The sequence below is a fragment of the Bos indicus x Bos taurus genome, chromosome 10 (genome assembly GCF_003369695.1).
Source record: "Bos indicus x Bos taurus breed Angus x Brahman F1 hybrid chromosome 10, Bos_hybrid_MaternalHap_v2.0, whole genome shotgun sequence".
Classification (NCBI taxonomy): Eukaryota; Metazoa; Chordata; class Mammalia; order Artiodactyla; family Bovidae; genus Bos; species Bos indicus x Bos taurus.
The window spans coordinates 8,251,101-8,277,202 of record NC_040085.1 but is presented as its reverse complement, the minus strand read 5'-3'; the positions used below and the strand labels follow the sequence as shown (position 1 = coordinate 8,277,202).

General features: G+C 38.7%; 1 protein-coding gene across 2 annotated transcripts in view; it reads right to left on the bottom strand.

Annotated features, from left to right (window-relative positions):
• Positions 1–26,102, bottom strand: part of MAP2K5 (mitogen-activated protein kinase kinase 5) — a 270,926-nt gene that overhangs the window by 118,480 nt on the left and 126,344 nt on the right. For both annotated transcript variants that reach the window (XM_027553050.1, XM_027553051.1), the window contains exons 14-15: positions 1,767–1,840; positions 754–804 (exon numbers count right to left, since the gene is read on the bottom strand). In XM_027553050.1, coding sequence (XP_027408851.1) covers positions 754–804; positions 1,767–1,840 — 125 coding nt within the window. The remainder of the gene's footprint in view (positions 1–753; positions 805–1,766; positions 1,841–26,102) is intronic.

The window sequence follows — 26,102 nt, the reverse complement described above, 5'->3', positions numbered from 1 at the left end:
AAGATACGAAAACAAAACGTCACTCCAAAATACTAAATAAGTTTCCTGCCTGTCGTTTCCCAGCACCCTACTCTTGAAGTGAAAGTGGAAACCAATAAATAAAAGCAATTTTATGAACACAGATAACTTCACTTACTTAAAAGGCAGGCAAAAGAAAAAGGTCAAACCCACACTGGTATCTGAAATAGTTCTATGCGTCTACTTCTTATTCCTGGTAAATTTGTTTCAGAGGGACTAATAAGTTATCTTTTAATAGACATGAACTCAAATAAACAGAAGACAGACATAATGTTTGACAGGAAAATGTCTGCTAAATCCTTACATTCAGAAGCCCATAAGTAATAATTTAATTTTTAATTAATAATCTAATTTTCATCTGGTGTGGAAGCATGCTTATTCCTGGAAAAAACAGTTGATCTTATTGACTGACATTTTGATATACTTTAAGGTTAATTTAATAAGCAATGAGGCAAAGTAGCTAATGTGCTGTAAGATGCAATTTTTCTATAGGATTGCATTCAAAACAATTTTATATTTGAACCAACCGGTTAAGTCAACAAAGTGAGAGAAGTTGGTAGCTCCTGTATAAACCCTAACATCTTTTAGGAAGACTTAAAAATCAAACCATGACTGGATTGACTTCGTAATTTATGATCTGTTAGGCTAAAGCTGTGGATTTGATTCAAGAACTGTACATTACCAAGTACATAAAGATGTTGCTTTTAAATGTTATTTTTGCATAAGTTTACTTACCGCCATATAAGCATTTGTTCCAACATACGTCTTGGCTATAGAATTCACCAGCTATGAGACAAAACAGTCTGTTAGAACAATATAAAGATAATGTGGAAATAAAATGGGCAATTATTCCTCATTTAACCTACAATCATCATTTCTATAAATCAACTAAAAATTATGTAAAAGGGAACAAATTTATCTACAAAGGCATTAAAAATGATTAAATCTCTTTTCTTTTGAATGTGATTTCCAATTTAAACAAGCACAGCTTTACAGTTTATAGCAGATAACCTTCAACAATTCACTTAAGCAGGATGCTTATCGCTTTAGTACCCCAAACCCGCCTGATATAAAAAGTCAATTTGAAGTAGAATTTGAACACACTCATTTTTTAGTCAGATGGCTCAAGATGTGAATGAAGCCCCATGCGTTACCAGAATGAAACGAACACTAAATACGCTGGAGGGATAACAGACTTTGACAACTCATAATACAATGATGACCTTCGCTTTGGTCTTCGTGTTTGGCTGGGAGTAAAGGTGGCTGCAATTCAAATCAACATCACAGCATGCTCGTGGGTCACTATCACCAGGGTTCTCAGGGGAGGCCCAAAATGGAAATTAATTAAAATTTGTGCTGCACATTGTAATGGCCCTCCACCATTGTTGCTCCCAATATTAATTTTTATTGTGGGCCAGTTGGGCTCCCCAGGCACAGCTCCCATTCTGCCCTCCCTTTTGTCTGGCCAAAACGCTTTCATATCAAAGCTGCATATCAATGAAGTTTGCTATTCGTAAGTAGTAATTACAATATCAGCAGTTTTTACTGTCATTAAACAATGAACAATCATATTCTGATGAAGGCAACTCGCTCAGAGATTAAAAATGAATAACACAATCCCAGCCAACGAGAAGATGCAGAGTTCTGTTTGTCTGGCAGCTAGGTGATTTTTCAATCCAGAGAGAGAATGAAAACAGGAAGTAGATGTTACAGAGACGAGAACAGATCAGGAGGAAAAAGAGACCTACCTGAGTGCTAACTCCAAAATCACACAGCTTGACTTGTCCTCTTGTGTTTACTAGCATATTGGAGGGCTTCACATCTAAAAAGGGACCAGAAAAACCCATGTAACTAATTCAATATCTACCGAGCTTGTTCTAAAAAAAGCACACACACACCAAACCATATTGCAGAAATGACATCATCTGTTCAACCTAGAATTCTAATCACAAATTTAATGCAAAGCATTTTATCTGGAGGCAAAATGTAAGGTCCTAACTCCCACACTTCCAACCATTTCTGGTTTCTGTAGAAGCCAGAGTTTATTTATTTCATGTGAAAGTCAAATAAAATCTTGGCTTGCAACAACAGTAAACACACCTAACACCCTACTCCAGCTTTCAGAAAAAGCAGATAAGAAAATGTAGCCTTCTTGCAAAAAATTTGTACAAAATGGCTTAGCTTTGCTCTTAATGTGAAACTGCTTCTCCCACCTAAAAAGTAAGGCCAAAGGGAAGCCAGTAAAGAAAAAATCATTCAAAATGTTTGCTGTAACAGGTTATATCTGATTGAAACAATGAAGGTGTGAATGCATTACTGCTTTTTCCTGGTTTTACATGCAAACCATACTTCAGATAATCCTCAGAAATTGACCTAAAAGATGTATGTACGTGTGTGCATGCGTGCACTTATCAGTCTTTTATTTATCCCTCTCGTCCCTTATATCATTTTGACTGTTTTTAAAGTTAACAAAAGAACTGACATAGCTTTTGCCAAGGCAGTCTGCTAAATAGACACAAAGGGTTTCTGTGAAGCCTCGTCAGTGATAACAATAAGCCTTTTCAGGAACTCAAGGAGCCAACAAAAACCATCCAAGCAGGATGAGACCACAGCACTTCTATTGGTACAGGACAGCACCTGCTTCAGCATTTCATCTTCAGCAGCAAAAGTGGTTTGGAACAGACAGCTTGCTGTATTCAATAGAATATATGACCACAATTACTCCAAGACTGAACAAAAGACTCAGAATTTCTATGTAACATCTAAAAAAAAACTGTGAGTTAATCTCATGCTGCCCAACCAATCTGCAAAAGGGTACCTCCCCAAAAATATCTTGCCAAGAGTAGGTACTTAACTCAAACTTCAGGTTCAAACTCAGTAACCAACGATTACTGAACCCTATCTCCCACGTGACAGGCATCTTCTCATACATGTGCTTGTTCAGTGTTGCCTGACTGACACCAGAATACACACTCCATGAAGGCAGGGACTTAGACTCTTTCACTGACTTCTAGATACTAGTTCCCGAAGAGGGCCAGTCATACAGGAAATGCTTAATAAATATTTGTTGAATAGATGAGAAAAAATGAACGGAAACCATGAACACATAGCATTATTTTGTTAATGATTATGTTTCCGTGATCAGGGGTTAGCTGTAGACTATGCCTCTGTAGTGTACCCTTTCAGATAAGACATACTATATACTTCTTGTAGGGGGGCTTTCTCTCTGAAAATAGGTCAGTATGCCTAGGCATGTGTAAGCTTTTTTTTTTTAACCAACTTGCCTCTCTGCTTCCAGTTTTCCCCAATTTCAACATAAACCTTATATCACCATCATATTAAATACACTTTCACTGTATAACTTCTCTCCTAAGGAGGAAGTAAAATATTCCCTGACCTCCCCCACCAACCCCAACGTGAATTCCCTAAGAATAGGGTTGTGCTTTCATTTGAAATCACACTTGAAAGCAGTTTCAACTCAGTTTAGTTCAGTTGCTCAGTCGTGTCCGACTCTTCGCGACCCCATGGCCTGCAGCACGCCAGGCCTCCCTGTCCATCACCAACTCTCGGAGTTTACTCAAACTCATCTCCATTGAGTCAGTGATGCCATCCAACCATCTCACCCTCTGTCGTCCCCTTCTCCTCCTGCCTTCAATCTTTCCCAGCATCAGGGTCTTTTCAAATGAGTCAGCTCTTTGCATCAGGTGGCCAAAATATTGGAGTTTCAGCTTCAACATCAGTCCTTCCAATGAACACTCAGGATGGACTCTGGTTGGATCTCCTTGCAGTCCAAGGGACTCTCAAGAGTCTTCTCCAACACCACAGTTCAAAGGCATCAATTCTTCGGCGCTCAGCTTTTTTCACAGTCCAACTCTCACATCCATACATGACTACTGGAAAAACCATACCCTTGACTAGATGGATCTTTGTTGGCAAAGTAATGTCTCTGCTTTTTAATATGCTGTCTAGGTTCATCATAACTTTTTTCCCAAGGAGTAAATGTCTTTTCATTTCATGGCTGCAGTCACCATCTGCAGTGATTTTGGAATCAGAGATAGTAAAATCTGTCACTGTTTCCACTGTTTCTCCATCTATTTCCCATGAGGTGACGGGACCGGATGCCATGATCTTAGTTTTCTGAATGTTGAGTTTTAAGCCAACTTTTTCACTCTTCTCTTTCACTTTCATCAAGAGACTCTTTAGTCCTTCTTCACTTTCTGCCATAAGGGTGGTGTCATCTGCATATCTGAGGTTATTGATATTTCTCCCGGCAATCTTGATTCCAGCTTGTGCTTCATCCAGCCCAGCATATCTCATGATGTATTCTGCATATAAACAGTCTTATATGTGCAGCCTCAGTAGTCTGCACAAAAAATACACATCATAGACAGCCACAGTAGACACTCAATAAATATTTGCTGAACTGGAAGAAATGTTAAAGCCTGGTCTTATTTTCCAAATTTAATTCTCACTACAGGCCCTCAACTTTAAATATTTTTCTTTTGGACAATCTGCTCTTTTGTATACTGATACCCTTAAACTGGGCTTCTCTGGTAGCTCAGTTGGTAAAGAATTTACCTGCAAAGCAGGAGACCCTGGTTCCTTCTCTGGGTCGGGAAGATCCCCTGGAGAAGGTATAGGTTACTCATTTCAGTATTCTTGGGCTTCCTTGGTGGCTCAGATGGTAAAGAATCTGTCTGCAATGCAGGAGACCTGGGTTCAATCCTTGGGTTGGGAAGATCCCTTGGAGGAGGGGACAGCAACCCACTCCAGTATCCTTGCCTGAATCCCATGGACAGAAGAGCCTGACAGGCTGCAGTCCACGGGATCGAAAAAAGTCAGACACAACTAAGCAACTAAGCACAACACAGCACCCTTAAACCACTCTTAAGCCACACATCTCATGGAGACAGTTCCGTTCAGTTCAGTTCAGTCGCTCAGTCGTGTCCGACTCTTTGCGACCCCATGAATCCCAGCACGCCAGGCCTCCCTGTCCATCACCAACTCCCAGAGTTCACTCAGACTCACGTCCATTGAGTCAGTGATGCCATCCAGCCATCTCATCCTCTGTTGTCCCCTTCTCCTCCTGCCCCCAATCCCTCCCAGCATCAGAGTCTTTTCCAATGAGTCAACTCTTCGCATGAGGTGGCCAAAGTACTGGAGTTTCAGCTTCAGCATCATTCCTTCCAAAGAAATCCCAGGGCTGATCTCCTTCAGAATGGACTGGTTCGAGGGACTCTCAAGAGTCTTCTCCAACACCACAGTTCAAAAGCATCAATTCTTCAGTGCTCAGCTTTCTTCACAGTCCAACTCTCACATCCATACATGACCACAGGAAAAACCACAGCCTTGACTAGATGGACCTTTGTTGGCAAAGTAATGTCTCTGCTTTTGAATATGCTATCTAGGTTGATCATAACTTTCCTTCCAAGGAGTAAGGGTCTTTTAATTTCATGGCTGCAGTCACCATCTGCAGTGATTTTGGAGCCCAAAAAATAAAGTCTGACACTGTTAATGAACAAATATTCTGAGCTCCTGGAAGAAGGGGCTGCCTGGAAATCACAAGGCATGGTAAGATGAACAAATCCTTAGTTTTAATCAGACACACATTTGACTTAAGTGGACCAACAGAGAGAAAAGAATAAAACAGCAAAATTTCTAGATTACATTCTGAAAGGCAAGGTGTAAATAAGAACCGGATGGCATTTTCAGCTCTCCAATATCTTTTTTTAACTTACATATATGCCTACTGCCTGATTTTGTACATTTACTTTTCAGTTTAGTTTTCAGAAATAGTTTGTGTATGAAAGCAGCAGGCATACAGCCATCCTAAAACAACTTCTGTATTCCAACTAGACTGGTCTAGCCATTGTCTCAAAAGAAACAAACCTCTAAAACACCACTACCACGCCATAATTCATGCTGTGTCCCAGACCTCAACCTCCCTGGGTTTAGAAATCCTTACTTGATATTTTTTGACTGAATCTTGTCCATCCTTCAACTCAAGTATCCCATCTCCCTGTTAACGTATCTACTTGGCCACCAAAATCACTGCTTCCTTTGAATTGCCAAGGCATTTACTCTCTGTACCATTTAGAATTGAGCATGTGACACCTTTTTTTTTTTTTTTTTTAACCAGTAATTACTTACCATATTTACTGTTAAAGGTATCATCAAGTAATAAGTTCACGGGGGAGGAATGTCTTTACACATTTTTGTATTTATCCTGTGTGAGCATAACATCTTGCTCACTGGTTGATGGCTTCCTAAACAATACACTGAATTTGCTAGTGTAAGTGTTCCCCTCCCCAGCAACACTGGACCATAATAGATCCCTTTAAACAAAATCAATGGATTCAGGTGAGGAGACAGAAGCCTGACTCAGTGGACACACAGACTTGGATTTTAGTCTTTTGGGCCCTGACAAATGTGACTTTGGACTAGGCATGTGACGTTTTAGTTTTCACCTCTGTAGGGAGATAATAAAAGTTACTGCATCTTAAAAAATTGTGGGGATTAGATGAAATAATGAATGTACAATAGCTTTTAAACTGTCAAACACTCTATAAATATAAAGTATTATTATTATCTACTGGCAATCAACCAAGTCATAAAAAGTGTTGTATTTCTTTATGTTCAGGAATAATTTCTGTTGCTACTGCAGTAATTTCAAGCTGTATTTAGGTAAAATACTAGTTGAACAAAAGTAATTTCCAAAGTCCAGTGAGTAGAATGATAAAACCTATTCAATGTTTATGAAGAGGCGTATTTGCCAGACTATATGTACTCATTCCCCAATAAGGCCAAAGAACTGGTCTCCTTACTTTCACACTTGCTCTACAGCCTGTCATGAACAGCACTGCTACAGTGATTCTTTTAAAACCTAAATCAGGGACTTCCCTCGTGGTCCAGTGGTTAAGATGCTATGCTTCCACTGCAGGGGGCGCAGGTTCAATCCCTGGTCGGGGAACTAAGATCCTGCACGCCATGTGGCATGGCCAAAAAATATAAAAAATAAAAACCCCAAAATGTAAGTAAGACCATGTCATTTCTCTGCCTGAAACCTCCAGGGGTCTCCCAACTCAATGCAAAAAGCAGCCCTCATGGTTTCTGAAGCCTTCTCTGAGCTGCCCCCCTATTACCTCTGTACTCATCCTTCCTACTCCTCTCCCTGCCTGCTCTGCTTCATCTCACTGGCTGCCTTTTCAGGCGTGCTCCTTCCTGCTCTGTGGTTCTATATCACTGGAATACTTTGCTCCCATATATACAAGCAGGCGTGGCCTGAGCCTTTGCTTTTTTTTTTCTTCCAGGTTTCTGCTCAAATGTTACCCTTGTAAGAGAAGCCTTCCTCAACCATCCACTATGAAAAGCAGTACTTCCAACCTCAGAGATTCATTTTCCCTCTTCCCTATTTCAATGCTCCTCTTAACACTTAGCATCATCAACACTCTATATAGGTACATGTAAATCTGTTCTGTCTCAGTCTTCCCTTCTTGAAGGGAAGCTCCATGAATGCAAAGATGTGATCTGTTATGTTCAATTCTATGTTTAGAATGGTGCCTGATATGCATAAGAAATGGTATCTGTTGAACAAATCGTGAATGAATATTCCCACTAAATAAATGGGCAAATATGTATACCTGGAGAGGCATGAATTTGGACTGAGATGGAGCTCCATCTTTTCCCATCCGATGGCATATATTTCAGAATAAGTATATTTCACTATTCATGAATATATTTGTGAATGATATTGTTCATTCTGAGAGAACCTATAGGCATTCAAAAATACTCATTCAACAAATATTTACTGATGCCTTAGCATGTGCCAGATATGACAGGGTAGGCACTGTGGAGAGAAGCATGAGTAAGATCTGTCTCTACCCTTCAGAAGAGTCATTAAGGAACTGTTGGTATATATTTTGACTAAAAATAGTATATATGAGATTTCAGGATAATACCACTGCTTATGTATACTCTAAATGGTATTTGCTTCTATAATAAAAACAGTGAGAATTATGTAACTAGAGAGTTTCCAAGCTTGGCTGTGCATTAAAAAAAATTTTTTTTTGGTTCCACCTCAGATCTATGTCGGAGAAGGCAATGGCACCCCACTCCAGTACTCTTGCCTGGAAAATCCCATGGATGGAGGAGCCTGGTAGGCTGCAGTCCATGCTAAGGGTCAGACACGGCTGAGCGACTTCACTTTCACTTTTCACTTTCATGCACTGGAGAAGGAAATGGCAACCCACTCCAGTGTTCTTGCCTGGAGAATCCCAGGGACGGGGGAGCCTGGTGGGCTGCCGTCTATGGGGTCGCACAGGGTTGGACATGACTGAAGCGACATAGCAGCAGCAGCAGCTGCAGCAGATCTATGTATGTATGCTACGTCACTTCAGTTGTGTTTGATTCTTTGTGACCCCATGAACTGTAGCCCACCAGGCTCCTCTGTATGTGTATATACACATGTGTGTTGTCTGTGTGTATATACATATATGAATATACACATATATGTGTGTTGTCTGTGTGTTTATACCTCAGATCTACTGATTCAGAAATCAATCTAAAACAGTCTGGTCTTCATGTCAGCATTTAGAAAAGATCAACATAACCTGCTATATTTCCTTCTGATTTAACTGCTGGCAAGTTCAGAATATCTGAAAAGAAATTTTATTGTTTAACTTTGCTTTTTAAATCAATTTTATTCATTAAAAATCAATTTTATTGCAGTCATTTTAGGTATATAATGAGTTTGACAAATGTATACATCCATATAACTATACCATAATCAAGATATGAAACATTTATATCACCCCCCAAAATTCCCTGTGCCCTTTATAGTCAATTCCATCCTGACCTCTGGCAACTGCTGATTGATTTGTTATTTTTAGGTGATTTTTTTCCTTTTCAATATATATCATAAACCCTGTAATAATTTTGCTTTAAAAAGTCAATGATTGGTGTTTGGATAACACTTCTCTGTCACTAATATCTAAAGAAGTTATCTTGCACACAGTATCAACTAGGTCTTACTTTTTTGACAAATCTGACATTTTTGCTATAAATTGTAGTATTTAGACCATTCAAATTTAATGTAATTGGTGATATGGTTGAGTTCAACTCTACTATCTTACTATTTGTCTCATCTGTTCTTTGTTCCTTTCTTCTTTTATTGCCTTCTTCTGGATTGGTTTGGCTCTTTCTAGCATTCCACTGATCCCTACCATTGGCTTCTAAGCCAGAAGTTGGTAAGCTTGTTCTGTAAAGGACTACATTTCAGGTGTTGAGGCCAGTACTCAGTTTTGCCACCGCAGGGCAGAAGCAATCACAGGCAATATGTAAACAAGTGAACATGGCTGTGCTCCAGTAATCTTTGTTTGGTAGTGAGCCGAATTTGACCTGTGGGTTAAAGTTTGCCAGCCCACTGGAAGGTTTTTTTTTTTTTTTTAATGGCTATTCTAGGGATTACAATGTTAACATTTCAGAGTCTACTTTCAAATAATATTAGGGTATTTAATTGATAATGTAAGAATATTAGAACAGTATGTTTCCATTTTTTCCCTCCCATCCTTTGTGATACTATTACCTATTTTTCCTCTACATGTCATAGAGGACATGCCACAATATAGTCTTTATTTTTTCTTTAAATAATCATCTTTATAAAAAATTTAAAAGAAAAGCCCTTTTATATATCCACAGGTATATCATTCCTGGTACTATTTATTTCTTTGTGTAGACCTAACTATCAATGTGGTATCACTTTCCTTCTGCCTAAATAACTTCCTCTAACATTTTTTATAATGATCGTCTATTGGCAATGGATTCTCTCTTCTTTGTTTGCCTTAAAAAGCCTTTATTTAACTGTTATTTTGGAAGAATATATTTACTGGACTTAGAATTCTGGATTTAAAGGATTTCATTTCTTCAATATAGTAATGATGTGTTTCCATTGTTTTCTGGCTTGCATAGCTTCTGAAAAGAAGTCCGCTGTCATTCCCATTTTCTGTTCCAATCTTTAATGTATTACTTTTACTCTGAATATTTTAAAGATTTAAAAAAACCACTGGCTTTAAAGTTTTTATTTTGATGTACTTTGGTATGGTCTTGTATATGTCCTGGTTAAGTTTGTTAGGCTTCTCAGATATCTGGGTTTATGGGTTTCGTCAAATTTGGAAAGTTTGAGAAGCGTTATTTCTTCAAATTATTTTTTGCTCCCTTTTCTTTTTCCTTTCCTTCTGAGACTTCACTTACGCATATATCCTAGACTTTGTTATACTGTCTCAAAGGTCAAATGAGTTGGTGCTCATTTTTTTTAAAGTCTTTTTTTTCTTTGCAGTAATTTTAGATAATTTCTATGTTTCTAACATTGAGATTACAAACTGTTTCTTCTGCAATTTCTAACCTATTGTTAATTACACTAAGTGAAATTTTTACTTCAGGTGTTTTATTTTTCATATCTAGTAAGTTCCCTTCGATTTTGTCTCCCATTTCTCTCCTCATAATGCTCATGTTTTCCTTGAAATCCTTGAGTATATTTATTAATATAATAACTGTTCTAAAGTCCTTGTCTCCTAATGGGAGAGTCCTATTTCTTTTTTAACAGAAAGAATTTAATGTAGGAAATTTGCTACATAGGAATTGGAAGGCTAGAAAAATGAAACTAGGGTAATAATTTTAGGAAGCAGCTATTGCGTCCTCAGAGAGATTTCTGCTTCTATGTCAAAGGGATTTCCTAAGCAAGAATACTGGAGTGGGTTGCCATTTTCTTCTCCAGGGGATCTTCCTAACTCAGGGATTGAACCCACGTCTCCTGCATTGCGGGTGGATTTTTTTTTACCATTTTGCCACCAGGAAGGTCCAAGAACTCAGAAGAGAAGCTTTAAAGAGTCAAGTGTTCAGACCTCCAAGAAGAGGTCACTGCCCAGATGCAGGTCATATTTGTGAAGGAGCATATGGGGCTGGTTCTCCATGTGCTAACAGAAGCTGGGTGCTTGGATTAGGACCCAATGCTGAGGTGATGCTGCAAGAGGTGCAGAAACCAGGTAGGTACAGAAACCACTGGCTCTGATTCCCACCTCAGTCTCTCTCTACTGCCCCCTACTGGCAGCACCTAACAAAGGGTCACCAGTCCAAAGGTACTCTGAAATGTGATTTGCAGAGACCCAGTATTCTTGCCTGGAGAATCCCAGGGATAGAGGAGCCTAGTGGGCTGCCGTCTATGGGGTCGCACAGAGTCGGACATGACTGAAGCAACTTAGCAGCAGCAGCAGCCTCTGCATCACAGATGAGTGTGTGGAAAGAAAAGTGGATGCGGGTTGAATTACTGCAGATAGACAACTAGCAAGTCTCTTACACAGTAGATCTGGACTCTGCACACAAAACAGGCTCCAAGCTTTGATATTTGGACGTCTGTCTAGGATCTTCCTTCTAGATTTGATTGGCTTTTTCTTCCTTAGTAATTTATTTTTTTGCCTATTTTTAAAATTTAAGTAAAAAAAGTTTTTTTACAATGTTGTGTTGATTTCTGCCATACAGCAACACAAATCAGTCATAATTATACATACATTCCTCCCTCCATAGCCTCCCTTCCCCTCTTTCCACCCCTCCAGGTCATCACAGAGCACCAGACTGGGTTCCCTGTGCTACACAGCAGCTTCGCACCAGCTATCCATCTTATACCTGATAATGTATACACGTTGACACTACCTTCCCCATCTATTCCACTCTCTCCTTCCCCCACTGTGTCCACAAGTCCATTCTCTATATCTGCATCTCCAGTCCTTCCCTGCAAATAGGCTCATCAATGCCATTTTTCTAGATTCCATATATTAATATATGTATTAATATACTATATTTGTTTTCTTTTTCTGACTTATTTCACTCTGTATAACTCTGGCTTTAGGTTCATCCACCTCATGAGAGTCTCATTTCTACTGATTGATTATTTTTCTGGTTATGGTCTTTCATTCACTGTCACAAGAAAAAAAAATGTTTTTCATGTGCTGATTTTTATTAGATGCCAGATATTTGCATTATGTTGTTGAGTGACTTTATTGTAATCCTTTAAAGACTGTGAAACTTGATACTGGCAGGTAGTTAACTTACTTGCAGAGAACCAATGTAGGAGAACTGGGTTTGATCTCTGGATCGAGAAGATCCCCTGGAGAAGGAAATGGCAGCCCACTCTACTATTCTTGCCTAGAGAATTCCATGGACAGAGAAGCCTGGTGGGCTACAGTCCATGGGCTGCGAAGAGTCAGACATGACTGAGTGACTTTCACTTTTCACTCCAAATTGTTAAACAGAACTGCATCATAACTACTGATAATCTACATAGGTTGACAACTGCTGCAACTTAAATATTTGTCACATCATCATTAAAAAGCCCATCTTACTGTGAAATCTCACTGAAGAAGTGGGAAAATATTGTGACAGGAGACACATGTGATGGAATCATTGTTAGTTCTTCCGTGAACAGTGCTAGTCTTTCGGCAAGAAGCCTGCCTTCAGGTAGAACTCATATAATGAAATTTGCATCTGATCTAATATATCAGATGATTCACATCTTGACTTTCTAGGATAAGAGTCATTGTCATTACTGATTCTACAGAGCAGTAGCTTCCAGTATATATAGTATATGTTTCTGCCATTTATTGTATTTATTTGTTGATTCATTGAGCACTGTTTCTTTGACAGGCACTGCTAAGCACACAGTCTCAGTTAATTTTTATAACAACTTTTGTCAATATAGGAAGATCAGATGTCACCTTTAATCTATATATCATACACTCACACACACATACTCACTCTGTCACACACATGTGCCCACGTGGGCAAATACACACACTTTCTGTGTTACCTCTGCTTTTCCTGAGAGGATCTGGCCAACAGGAATCTACAGTGACTCCTATACAGCCTTATCTGTATAAAACAACTAAGATTCTTCTAAAGTGAAAGAGGATAGGAAATACCTGATATCACAAATGGATAACTTTACATTGAACCTTCATTTCACTTTATCTGACATAATGTTGACTTTGTGGCCAACACAAAACAAACCTCAAATTAGGAAACACTAAAATGTGTTATTTTATGTATAATGCAAAGGAATTAGAGTTAATTTGGTTTTTCACTAAAGGTTTACGGTTTACATTAGATGCAGCTTGTTACTTTTTAGTGGTATGAAAAGGACCTGTATATAATTTCAGATTCTACACATCTCATTTGTATTTTCTTTTAGAAAATGTCTCAGTTAAAATCAATGCTCCACTATTCATTTAAGCTCCTTTGCCTTCAATAAAACTAATTGATAAACCCTAATAATTAATGGCCTGATTAAACCAAAATGACTTACAGCTGCCCTGATGATTGCCATTTATAATCAGTCACTTTAAAGACTCATCTTTTTTGTGCTTTGCTTACAGAAGAAAGGCTATGATGTTTTTAAGCGAGCTGAATGAAAAGCTGTATGCTCTCAGTTGTTTGTTTTCCATAACATGAAATTGCATTAAAATAAGCATAGTTACAACTGTCTTCTTAAAAGTAATGTTTCTGGCCTAATCTGTTGTGCTCTTGTTCATGGCTTGGAATGAAGTTGAAAACAAGCCAAAACAACAACAAAAATTATTTTAGTATTCCTGGAACTATTCTTGAGAATTATAGAATTCTATAGAATTATAGAAGTTGTTATCAAAATTCTATAATTTTTCCATCTCTTCCAAACATGGAAGAGATAAATTCATTGACTATATACTAGGTTTGTTGATGACTCAGATATAAGGTGGATTATTTTATTCAGATAAAGTGAAACTTAAATCAGAGGATTTAGTTAGCCTAAATCTGAATTCATGTGATGGAATTTGAAGCAAATTCCAACATAAAAAGATTCCATTTGCTTCAAATTCCATTACATGAATTCAGATTTAGGCTAACTAAATAAATTCTTAATTATTATAGCTTATTTATTTCAAAAAAGGATTTGAGGGCACATGTGTATGAGAGAGTGAATATGTATGTGTAAGTGTATGATATATAAGATTAAAGGTGATATCTGATCTTCCTATATTGACAAAAGTTGTTACAAAAATTAACTGAGACTGTGTGCTTAGCAGTGCCTGTCAAAGAAATGGTGCTCAATGACTTATCGAATAAACACAATAAATGGGAGAAACATATACTATATATACTGGAAGCTACTGCTCTGTAGAATCAGTAATGACAATGACTCTTACCCTAGAAAGTCAAGATGTGAATCATCTGATATATTAGATCAGATGCAAATTTCACTATATGAGTTCTACTAGCTTTGTAAGATTTCACCCTATAAAAGCAGAGGCTGATACTTGGCCAAAAACTCAAGGAGACTTCCACGTAACTTCCTGAGCTCTTTCTCTGCACAGTTCCTTCCTCTCTAGGACTCTGCTCTATAAATTTCAGCCATTTCAGTCTTCTTGATTACCTCCAAGGCAGTGCTTAGAGGATTATTAGGGGCTTCCCAGGTGCCACTAATGGAAAAGAATCCACTTGCCAATCCAGCAGTCTAGAGACTCAGGTTTGATCTCTGAGTCAGAAAGATTCCCTGGAGGAGGACATGGCAACCCATTCTAGTATTCTTGCCTGGAGAACCCCATGGACAGAGGAGCCTGGCAGGCTACAGTCCATTGAGTGGCAAAGAGTCAGACATGACTGAGGCGACTGAGCATACACGCATGTAGAGGATTATTAGAAAACTATTGGGAAGTTGGAAAAATGGCAGAACTTACAAATAGGATATCAGTGTCATGCAACAGGTGGTTTTCTAGAGGAGCCTGTAACTAAATAAAAATCAGCCTCAAAGTGTCTTTTAAAATTAAATGTAAACTTACCATATAATCTCTGTGGTTGCATTCCTATTTTAATAAAGTATGAAATATCAGTTAATTATTGACACTGATCATACAGTATGTATCAATGGAAAATGGTTATTTCTTTTCAAAATTGATGTGTATTATGTGATCTGATTCATTGTGATTACAAATATTTCAAGAAAGATACATACAACATACAACCAAATAAAGACTTGTGTATGAACAGTATCATTATTCGTAATAATCCCAAACTGGATACAATCCAAATATCCCTCTACTAGTAAATGGATAAATTTCTAGAAACATACAAACTTCCAAGATTGAATCATGAAGAAACAGAAAACTGAAAGAGACCAAACACTAGTAAGGAGATTGAATCAGTAATGTTAAAACTTCCTACAAACAAAAGACCAGAACCAGCTGGCTTCACTAGTGAATTCTATACCAAACAGTCAAAGAATAAAGAATACCAATTCTTCTCAAACTGTTCAGAAAAATAGCATAAGAGGGACACTTCCAAACTCATTTTGTGAGGCCAGCATTACCCTGATGCCAAAACCAGACAAAAATATCTGACTCTTCAAAGGAGAGATAAAAGAGAGTCTCTTAAATAAATGGTGTTTGAAAAAAATGCACAGCCACACTTTAAAAAATGAAACTGGACCACTATCTTACAACATACACAGAATTTCACTCAAAATGGACTAAAGACTTGCATATAGAACCTGAAGGCATAAAAGCCCCTGAAGAAAACAGAAGGGTTAGTTCCTTGACATCAGTCTTGACAATGATTTTTTTTTGGATTTGACATCAAAAGCAAAGGTAACAGGGACTTCCCTGGTAGTTTCATGGTAAACAAAACATCTTGGAATGCAGGGGACATGGGTTCAACCCTTGGTCTGGGAAGATTCCACATGCTGTGGTGCAACTAAGCCTGTGTACACAACTGCTGAAGCCTGCACACCCTAGAGCCTGTGCTCCAGAACAAGAGCAGCCACCACAAGGAGAAGCCTGTGCACTGCAAACAGAGAGCAGTCCTTGCTCATTGCAACTAGAGGAAAAGCCATGTGCTGCAACGAAGACCCATAGCAAACAAAAAATTAAGTAAAAATAAAAAAGCAGAGGCAACAAAAGCAAAACAAAAACAAAAACAAAACACACACAAGTGGGACTATATCAAACTTAAAAGCTTTGCAGAGCAAGGGAAACCATCAACAAATTGGAAAAGCAACCAAATGAATAAGAGAAAATATTTGCAAATCATGTATCTGATTAAAGTCTGTCTGTCTGTCTGTCTGCATGTGTGCTCAGTCGTGTCCAACCGTTTGTGATCCTTTGGACCATGGAGTCTACCAGACTCCTCTGTCCATGGAATTTTTCAGAAAAGAACACTGGAATGGGTTGCCAATGCTTCCTCTAGGTGATCTTTCTGATCCAGGGATCGAACTCCTATCTCCTGTCTCTTGGATTGCAGGTGGATTCTTTACTCTCTGAGCCATTGGGGAAGCCCTGTTTGATTAAGGGTTAACATCTAAAATATATAAAAAGTTCAGACAACCTAACAGGAAAAAAAAAAAAAAAGTCAACGTGATTGAAAAATGAACAAAGGGTCTGAACAGACATTTTTCTAAACAAGACATACAGATGGCCAACAGGTACATGAAAAGGTGCTCCACATCTCTAATCATCAGAGAAAAGCAAATCTAAACCACAAAAAATGGGCCAAAGAACTAAATAGACATTTCTCCAAAGAAGACATACAGATGGCTAACAAACACATGAAAAGATGCTCAACATCACTCATTATCAGAGAAATGCAAATCTAAACCACTATGAGGTACCATTTCACCCCAGTCAGAATGGCTGCGATCCATAAGTCTACAAGTAATAAATGCTGGAGAGGGTGTGGAGAAAAGGGAACTCTCTTACACTGTTGGTGGGAATGCAAACTAGTACAGCCACTATGGAGAACAGTGTGGAGATTCCTTAAAAAACTGGAAATAGAACTGCCTTATGATCCAGCAATCCCACTGCTGGGCATACACACTGAGGAAACCAGAAGGGAAAGAGACTCATGTACCCCAATGTTCATCGCAGCACTGTTTATAATAGCCAGGACATGGAAGCAACCTAGATGTCCATCAGCAGATGAATGGATAAGAAAGCTATGGTACATATACACAATGGAGTATTACTCAGCCATTAAAAAGAATTCATTTGAATCAGTTCTAATGAGGTGGATGAAACTGGAACCTATTATACAGAGTGAAGTAAGCCAGAAAGAAAAACACCAATACAGTATACTAACGCATATATATGGAATTTAGAAAGATGGCAACAATAACCCTGTGTACGAGACAGCAAAAGAGACACTGATGTATAGATCAGTCTTATGGACTCTGTGGGAGAGGGAGAGGGTGGGGAGATTTGGGAGAATGGCATTGAAACATGTATAATATCATGTAGGAAACGAGTCGCCAGTCCAGGTTCGATGCACGATACTGGATGCTTGGGGCTGGTGCACTGGGACGACCCAGAGGGAGGGTATGGGGAGGGAGGAGGGAGGAGGGTTCGGGATGGGGAACACAGGTATACCTGTGGCGGATTCATTTCAATATTTGGCAAAACTAATACAATACTGTAAAGTTTAAAAATAAAATACAATTAAAAAAAAAAAAAAGAAAAGAAAAAAAAAAAAAAGATACCACCTCACATCTGTTCGGATGGCTGTTATCAAAAAGACAAGAAATAACAACTGCTGGCAAGGATGTGGAGAAAAGGGACCCTGGTCACAGCTGATAGAAATGTAAACTGGTACATGGAAAATGGGCTTCCATGGTGGCTCAGATGGTAAAGAATCTGCCTGAAGTGCAGGAGACGTGGGTTGGATACCTGGGTCAGGAAGATCCCCTGGAGAAAGGAATGGCTACCCGCTCCTAGTAGTCTTTCTGGGAAATCCCATGGACAGAGGAGCCTGGCGGGCTACAGTCCGTGGGGTCGCAAAGCGTTGGACACAACTGAGTAACTAACACTTTCACTTTTACTATGGGAAACAGAACGGAGATTCCTCAAAGTATGACAAACAGAGCCACCATAAGATCCACCAATTCTACCTCTGGGTATTCATTCAAAGGACATAAAACACTCACTCCAAAAGGTTATCTGCACCCCCATGTCCACTGCACCATTATCTGTAATAACTGAACAGGGAAACAACCTGAATGTTCATGAATAAAGAAAATGTGGCACATACAGTGTGGTGTATACATATGTACTATATACAATGTGGTATATATAATGAGATACTTTTTGGCCATAAAAAAATGGTATCTTGTCATTTGAGACCACACAAATGGACCTCAAGGGCACTATGCTAACTGAAATAATCAAAAAAAGACAAATACCATGTGATCTCACTTTTCAGAATCTAACAGCAACAACAAGAGCAGCAAAACAAACTGATAGATACAGAGAACAGACTGGTATTTGCTGAGGCAGGAGGGATTTGCAAGGGGGGGCAAAATGAGTGAAGGAGTCTAACGTACAAACATCTGTTTTTAAAATAAGTGTGTCACAGGGATGCAATTTAATACACAGAGATTACATTTAATAATACTGTATTACACATTTTAAATTTGCTAAGAGAATAAACCATAAAAGTTCTCATCACAAGAAAAAAATTCTCTATGTCTGTATGGTAACAGATGTTAACTAGGCTTATTTTGGCGATCACTTCATAATATATACAAATATTAAATCATTATGTTGTACACCTGAAACTAATATAATGTTGTATGTCAATTATACCTCAATTTTAAAAAGACATTTTTAAAAAAGGAATGAACTGCTGACATATCCATGTTACTAAATGGATAAACCACAAAACGATTATGCTAAATCAAAGAAGTGAGACAGAAAAGACTTCATGTTATATAAATCTATTTATGTAAAATGTCTAAAAAAGGCAAATCTATAAGTTCAGAAAACAGATTAGTGGTTTCTGGAGGTTGGGGCTAGGAACAGGAACTGAACGCAAGTGGGCATGTGGCTTCCTCTTTGGGATGATGGGAGATGTTCTCAAACGGATTACAGTGATGGCAACACAATTCTCTAACTTATTAAAAACCCCTCACACTTAAAATGGGTGAGTTTTATGATATATAAGTTACATAACAATAAAGCAGTTTTAAAAATCAGCCCAAACACAATTATTTAACTTCTCCATAGTTTCTCCGGTGCTTTGTGATCCCTGTGGTCACCTTCTTACTCTATTTATAACAAATTATAAAACATGAGTTTTTTACACTAATCATACACTGCATATCAATGGTTAAAATGGTTATTCCCTCTCAAAACTAACACATTCTAGAAGACCTGATTGTGATTATAAGTATTTTTTAAAAGATACTAAATTTTAAATGTTACTTTTCTGTGTGTAAGATTATTTCCCAAAATGACTAAGGCTATGTATACAAAATGTGAAAACAAATGGGCCAAACATGAAAATTTTGATCAACCAACCATAGTTGCCTCAATAACCTCTAGTACTCCTTTGACTGATTTTCAGGCTGGACTGACTCTTTTTTCTTTCCCCTTCACTGAATTGACCAAATTGACTGTGGAAATTGGTATCATGTTGAGACAAACCCATGTTGCCACCCATAACTGCCTCATGCAGGAAACTATATCCTATCCATGCTGCATCAATTAGCCATTAAACAACCCACACAAACAGCATCAAGCTGAAGCTCGATAATAAAGGCCCACAGGAGCATGTGCTTTCTGCAGCTCTTCACAAAAGGCTCCTCCGCCCACTGCCCAGCCCCCACCCCCAGCACAAGCAGGGGTCAGAGCGGGAGACAACCCTCCACAGGAAATGACTGGGTACCGAGGGGGCTGTTCAAAACAGATAAATAAAATCCCTTTCACAGAACTACGACTGGAGTAATCCAATGCACTTTATATAGGGCTCTATACATCAATTTTAAGTTTAGTTCCAAAGAAAATCACTTTGCATACGTGACTCTATGCTTTCTCTTTTCAGAAAAGGAAATTCATGCAAACTGAGGATTCTGTTTTTGCTGTGGTCTATTCATATCAGGTTCTGGTGATGCGTCTGACTTCTGCTCCCTTCTGGTCTCCATTGTGTCTTATAGTTAAAATGTTTAGTTTGCTCTGTGCTTTCGAGTGGAAGTCTCACTGAACGCTTTTAGAAACAGGCACCATGTAATCCTTAAGAAAACATGAGCTCAGTTTTTAAAATACAGCATGTGGTTCTCTTGTGGGATGATAATGGAAGCAGAAATAAACTTCTCTTCAATTTTTTCCCTCTATAAAGCAATTACAATATTTTGCTTGAATGCCACAAAACCACTCAGTTTACCAGGAGCTGGAGGACACATTACAGGTCTTCACTCCTGGTAAGCTCTCCTAACACTATGCCAGTGTGCTTCAGCAACCTTCTTTCATTATGTTATTATGTTTAATTGTCTTATGAAAAGACAACTAATATATCTATCTAGTTATTTCTTGGGGACTGCATCCTAATGAATGAGAACAGCAGGTACAATTAAATATAGACTATGATGACACTCTGTGTTACAAATGCATCTGTGCACAACAGGAACACACTTAAGAGAAAACCACAATGCGATATAAAAGGTATTCTAATCATTCCATCACACAGTAAAGGGTAGGCCATACAAATATTCTTGGAAAAGCCTTAAATAAAATTAAGCAGCATAATTAGCCATCCTAAATGGAAGATATTGTCTAGAGTCTCATGATTAGGTTCTGAATAGAAGCAACAAACATTGGTTTTCTCTCTTTATATATGATAAAGGCAGGAGACACGTGGCATTTATAAGACTAATACCAGAGACAAAAAGGCTTAGGCCTCTCAATTCTGCCTTCCTTTTAGTAGTAAGTAAAACAGGTTCCCTTCTAACACAGTGGATCTTAGATCCTACCCAGCAACATTCTCTGGTTGATGCATGGGAAATACCATGTATGGAGGAAGAGGTTCCTGGGAGTCAGAAGGGAACTATATTCTGCCCCCAGCTCTTAACTACCTACTTCCCATGAATCTAAGATACTCCAAGACATAAGATTCCTATGATTACAAAATCTTTTCTTTGAAGAAGGAAAGGAAGCAACAGAATACCACATAAATAAATTATAAGATATATTTTGATTATAGACTTGACTTGAAGTAGCATGTCCAGACGGAGAAGGCAATGGCACCCCACTCCAGTACTCTTGCCTGGAAAATCCCATGGATAGAGGAGCCTGGTGGGCTGCAGTCCATGGGGTCGCTAAGAGTCGGACACAACTGAGTGACTTCACTTTTGCTTTTCACTTCCATGCGTTGGAGAAGGAAATGGCAACCCACTCCAGTATTCTTGCCTGGAGAATCTCAGGGACAGGGGAGCCTGGTGGGCTGCCGTCTATGGGGTCGCAGAGGGTCGGACACGACTGAAGTGACTTAGCAGCAGCAGCAGCAACAGCAGCATGTCCAGAAGACCAACTATGGTAAATTATTCTAAAGCATAACAAAAATTAGGGCAGATTATACTTCTCTGCTGCTGCTGCTAAGTCGCTTCAGTCGTGTCCGACTCTGTGCGACCCCATAGACGGCAGCCCACCAGGCTCCCCTGTCCCTGGGATTCTCCAGGCAAGAACACTGGAGTGGGTTGCCATTTCCTTCTCCAATGCATGAAAGTGAAAAGTCAAAGTGAAGTCACTCAGTTGTGTCCGACTCTTAGCAACCCCATGGACTGCAGCCTACCATGCTCCTCCGTCCATGGTATTTTCCAGGCAAGAGTACTGGAGTGGGGTGCCATCGCCTTCTCTGATACTTCTCTGGCACTTGCTATATGCCAAGCTAAATGCATTTATCATCATATGTGTTCTGTAGCTTATTTAATTCTCATCATAACCCTTGAGATAGGTCTATTATTAACCCCATTTTATAGGTGAGTAAATTGAGACTCAAGTTAGTGAAATTACTCGCTCAAAGCCATACAACTAGAGTTTACAATCCTAACTCTTAAACCCTAGCAAAGAGCATTATGTTTATGAGATAAATATCATCTGAATTTGTGGGCTAGGTTACTATCCCAGTTTTGGCCTTGAATAGCTGTGTTGATCTTTATCATATGCTTACTTTAGATTTTTTTCACTTATCACATAAAGTAGATACAGGAGAGAAGATTGAGGAAGGTTCTAACTATTCTCTCACTTAACCTCTTGCTGCTCATCTTGATAAGCAGTAATTTGAACTATAACATAGCTATTATGTGCCAGAGTGTTATGATCTCAAAGAGGTTAAAACTGATCCAAAGTCACATAGTTGAGTTGTATTAAGAAGCTGAAGCAGAACTTAAATCTTGATCTGACCCTAAATCTAGAGCTGCTGCTGCTGCTGCTGCTAAGTAGCTTCAGTCATGCCCGACTCTGTGCGACCCCATAGATGGCAGCCTACTAGGCTTCTCTGTCTCTGGGATTCTCCAGGCAAGAACACTGGAGTGGGTTGCCATTTCCTTCTCCAATGCATGAAAGTGAAAAGTCAAAGTGAAGTCACTCAGTTGTGTCCGACTCCTAGCGACCCCATGGACTGCAGCCTACCAGGCTCCTCAGTCCATGGGATTTTCCAGGCAAGAGTACTGGAGTGGGGTGCCATTGCCTTCTCCGAAATCTAGAGCTACCAACCAGTTATCACTTTTCTCCTGATTCAGTTATTTATCCTTTTTAAGCTTCAGTTTCTTCATCTGATAATGGGAAGACAATGACACCTTCCGTGCAGGGTTATAAAGAAGCTTAAATAAAATGATACACACAAAAGATCTAATACAACAGTACAAATAAGGCACTCATGCTTGGGGCTAATGCACTGGGACGACCCAGAGGGATGATATGGGGAGGGAGGAGGGAGGAGGGTTCAGGATGGGGAACGCATGTATACCTGTGGTGGATTCGTTTTGATGTTTGGCAGAACTGATACGATTATGTGGAGTCTAAAAATAAAATAAAATTAAAAAAAAAAAAAAAAAAAACAGAATACAAACCCAAAAAAAAAAAAAAAAAAGAAAAAAAAAAAAATAATAACAGTAACAGTAATAATTACCGCATCCAATGGAGAAGAAATTTAATTCCCCAACAGCAAAAGAATGGATTTCATTTCCATGGTGCTGATCACCTTAAATCATGCCTTTAGAGAAAGGGACAGCCATGGAGGTTTAACTGCTTGCTAAACATTCTTGGCAGAATATTCTATCTGAAGATAAATATCTTACTTTAATAATAGAGAGAGGAACAAAGGATGACTTCCAATTCAGCTACACTACAAAAAACTCCAGGAGAAAAAAATTATTCCCAGAAAACAGTGATTCAGTGTATTCACCTAACAAATATACATTGGCACACAATCAGTGTTACAAACATACTGTGGCCTCCAACCCTCTACCAACAGGAACCACCTGGCACACAGCTGCTCTCCCTCTCCGTCTGAAGAAACCCTAAAACTTCATAGTTAGATTAAAAGACAAAGCTGTGAGCAGGGCTTAGTCACTCCAACACGCAACAGACCACAGAGGCCTCATGTTGGCTTGTTGGACAGCGGCTCACCATTAAGGTGAGGGGCATATATTTGGATGCCATAAAGAACTGTGAGTCAAACACACAATGACAACATAACCCTCTTTAAATCCCAATCCCCAGCTAGGCAGAAGCATCTTAGGATAGGTATTTACAGGGGACTAAATTCACTCTCACTTTTCACTTTCATGCACTGGAGAAGGAAATGGCAACCCGCTCCAGTGTTCCTGCCTAGAGGATCCCAGGGATGGGGGAGCCTGGTGGGCTGCTGTCTATGGGGTTGCAGAGTTGGACACGACTGAAGCGACTTAGCAGCAGCAGCAAATACCCTCTCAGACTATTTGTAATCCCTCCCTGTATTGAACATGACTTCTCTTGCCTAAGATTTTCACTGATACTCATTTTCAGAGAGAAGGGAAAGTGGCTTGCATGACAATCTCCCTGGGTCCTCACCTTCTTAGAAATGTCCTAAAAGGGATGGCTCTGTCTATGATAAATCCCATCACAGATGCATGGGTGAAAGAGAAACTAAGTCCACAATATCAGTCCTCTCTGATTAAGTATACCACCTCAACACAGACAATCATAGAACAACCACATATTCTTTCTTTATTAAGCTTTTTAATTTGAGATAATTGTAGACTCGTATACAGTTATAAATAAAAGAATACATTCTGTATACCCTCTACCCATTTCCTCCCAATGGTGACATCTTAAAAATCTCTGGTACAATATCACAAATGAGATATTGACACTGATACCATCAGGACAGAGAATGTGCCCATCACCACATCTTTTACAGCCACACCACCTCCTTCCTACACCTGCATCCTCTCATTAGCCTCTGGAAACCACTAATCTACTCTCCATTTTTGTAATTGTCATTTCAAGAATTTTATAAAAATGGAGTCACACAGTATGTAATCTTTTGTGACTAGGTTTTCTTTTTAACTCATAATTCTCTGGAGATTCATCCAGGCTGTGTATATCCAAAGCTCATTCGTTTTTACTGCTGAGTAGTAGTACATGGTGTGAATGGAGTACAGCTTGTTTAACCATTCACTCATAAATGATGTCAGGGCTGTTTCCAGTTTTTGGCTGTTATGAACAAAGCTACTATAAATACTTGTGTACAGCTTTTTGTGTGAACGTAAGTCTTCATTTCTCTGGGATAAATGCCCAGGAGTGCAAGTGCTGGGTCATATGATAGTTGCATGTTTAGATTTTTAAGAAATGTCAAATTGTTTTCCAGCAGGGCTGCATCGTTATACATTCCTATCAGCAGTGTATTAGTGATCTAATTTCTCTGCATCCTTGCCAGCATTTGATGTTATCGCTATTTTTAAAATTCTGGCAGGTGTGTAGTAGTACCTTGCTGTGGCTTTAATTTGCATTATCTTAACAGCTAATGATGCTGAAATCCTCTCCTGTGCTTATCTGCCATTTGTATATCCTCTTCAGTGGAATGTTTCTTCTAATATTTTATTTTATATTGGGATTGTTTGGGGGCGTGCTGTTGAGTTTTGATAGTTGTTTATATACCCTAGACATACAATCTTAAAAAAAACACTTTTAAGCAATGCTATATGGGGTTTCCTGTCTTGAAAATCATTACCAGAAATACAGAAATTTCTAGTGATTACTCAAGGGAAAGAGAATGAATGAGCAAAGTGGGGAAGGAGGCTTAATTTTTAGAGATGCTCATTTGTGTGGCAAGTAACAGATACTTGCCAGGTTATGTATATCCAACATAAAATCAACAACCCAGAGTCATTGAACTAGTTTGTTTGCTTCAGTTAATGGGCTAAACCTTTTTTTTTTCCCCCTCCAAAAACACAAGTGCTCATAAGTTACAATCTACTACATCACTGGCATATGATTAATGTATACATCTAAAGGATACTATTTAAAGGATTTGAACAGGAGCCTAGCTATAACTGTGCTTCCACCATGAGCACTTAACATATGCTTAACATAAACGCCTCCTTCCAGACACATTTGATTAAGCAGTCACAAAGCCCAGGGAAGGAGCCTGTGCATGCCAGTCCTCTCATCATCACATAATACAACATAAAACCAACTGGGGATGGTTTCTTTTAAAACGTCTTGGGTTGCTCAAACCAGTCTTTTTAAAACCTGTGTTTGGTCCTCTAGATAGCAAAAATAAAACTCACGTATGGGTAAGCACCAACTATGTAAAACTCTGCAAAAGAGGTTATGAAAGTCTGTGTATGTTACATTTCTTCATACAATACTTCAAGTTAACCAGGTGAGTTTCCTATTGATAGAAATGTTTTCCAACAATCCTTTCCCTAAAGAATCCAGCAAATGATCATTCCTAACTTTTCCCCATCACAATTTCCAACTTTTAAATACACTAAGGTATTCTTTTAACACTACCACCTTGATATCAAAGCTCATTTCCTAAGGAATTCAGAGGTTTTACTTCTACAAGTTCATTCCTTTTCTTTCATTTAATAAATGAAACATAACTTGGAATATAACATAAATATTCTTATAACACTCTAAGTTTTAAAATTTACACTGATCTCACTTAAAAGGTATTAGCAAATATACATAACATTCACCTGCCTACACTCTTCTATGTTATCAGCCTCCAATTCTCTTACACATTCCTTCCTTAAA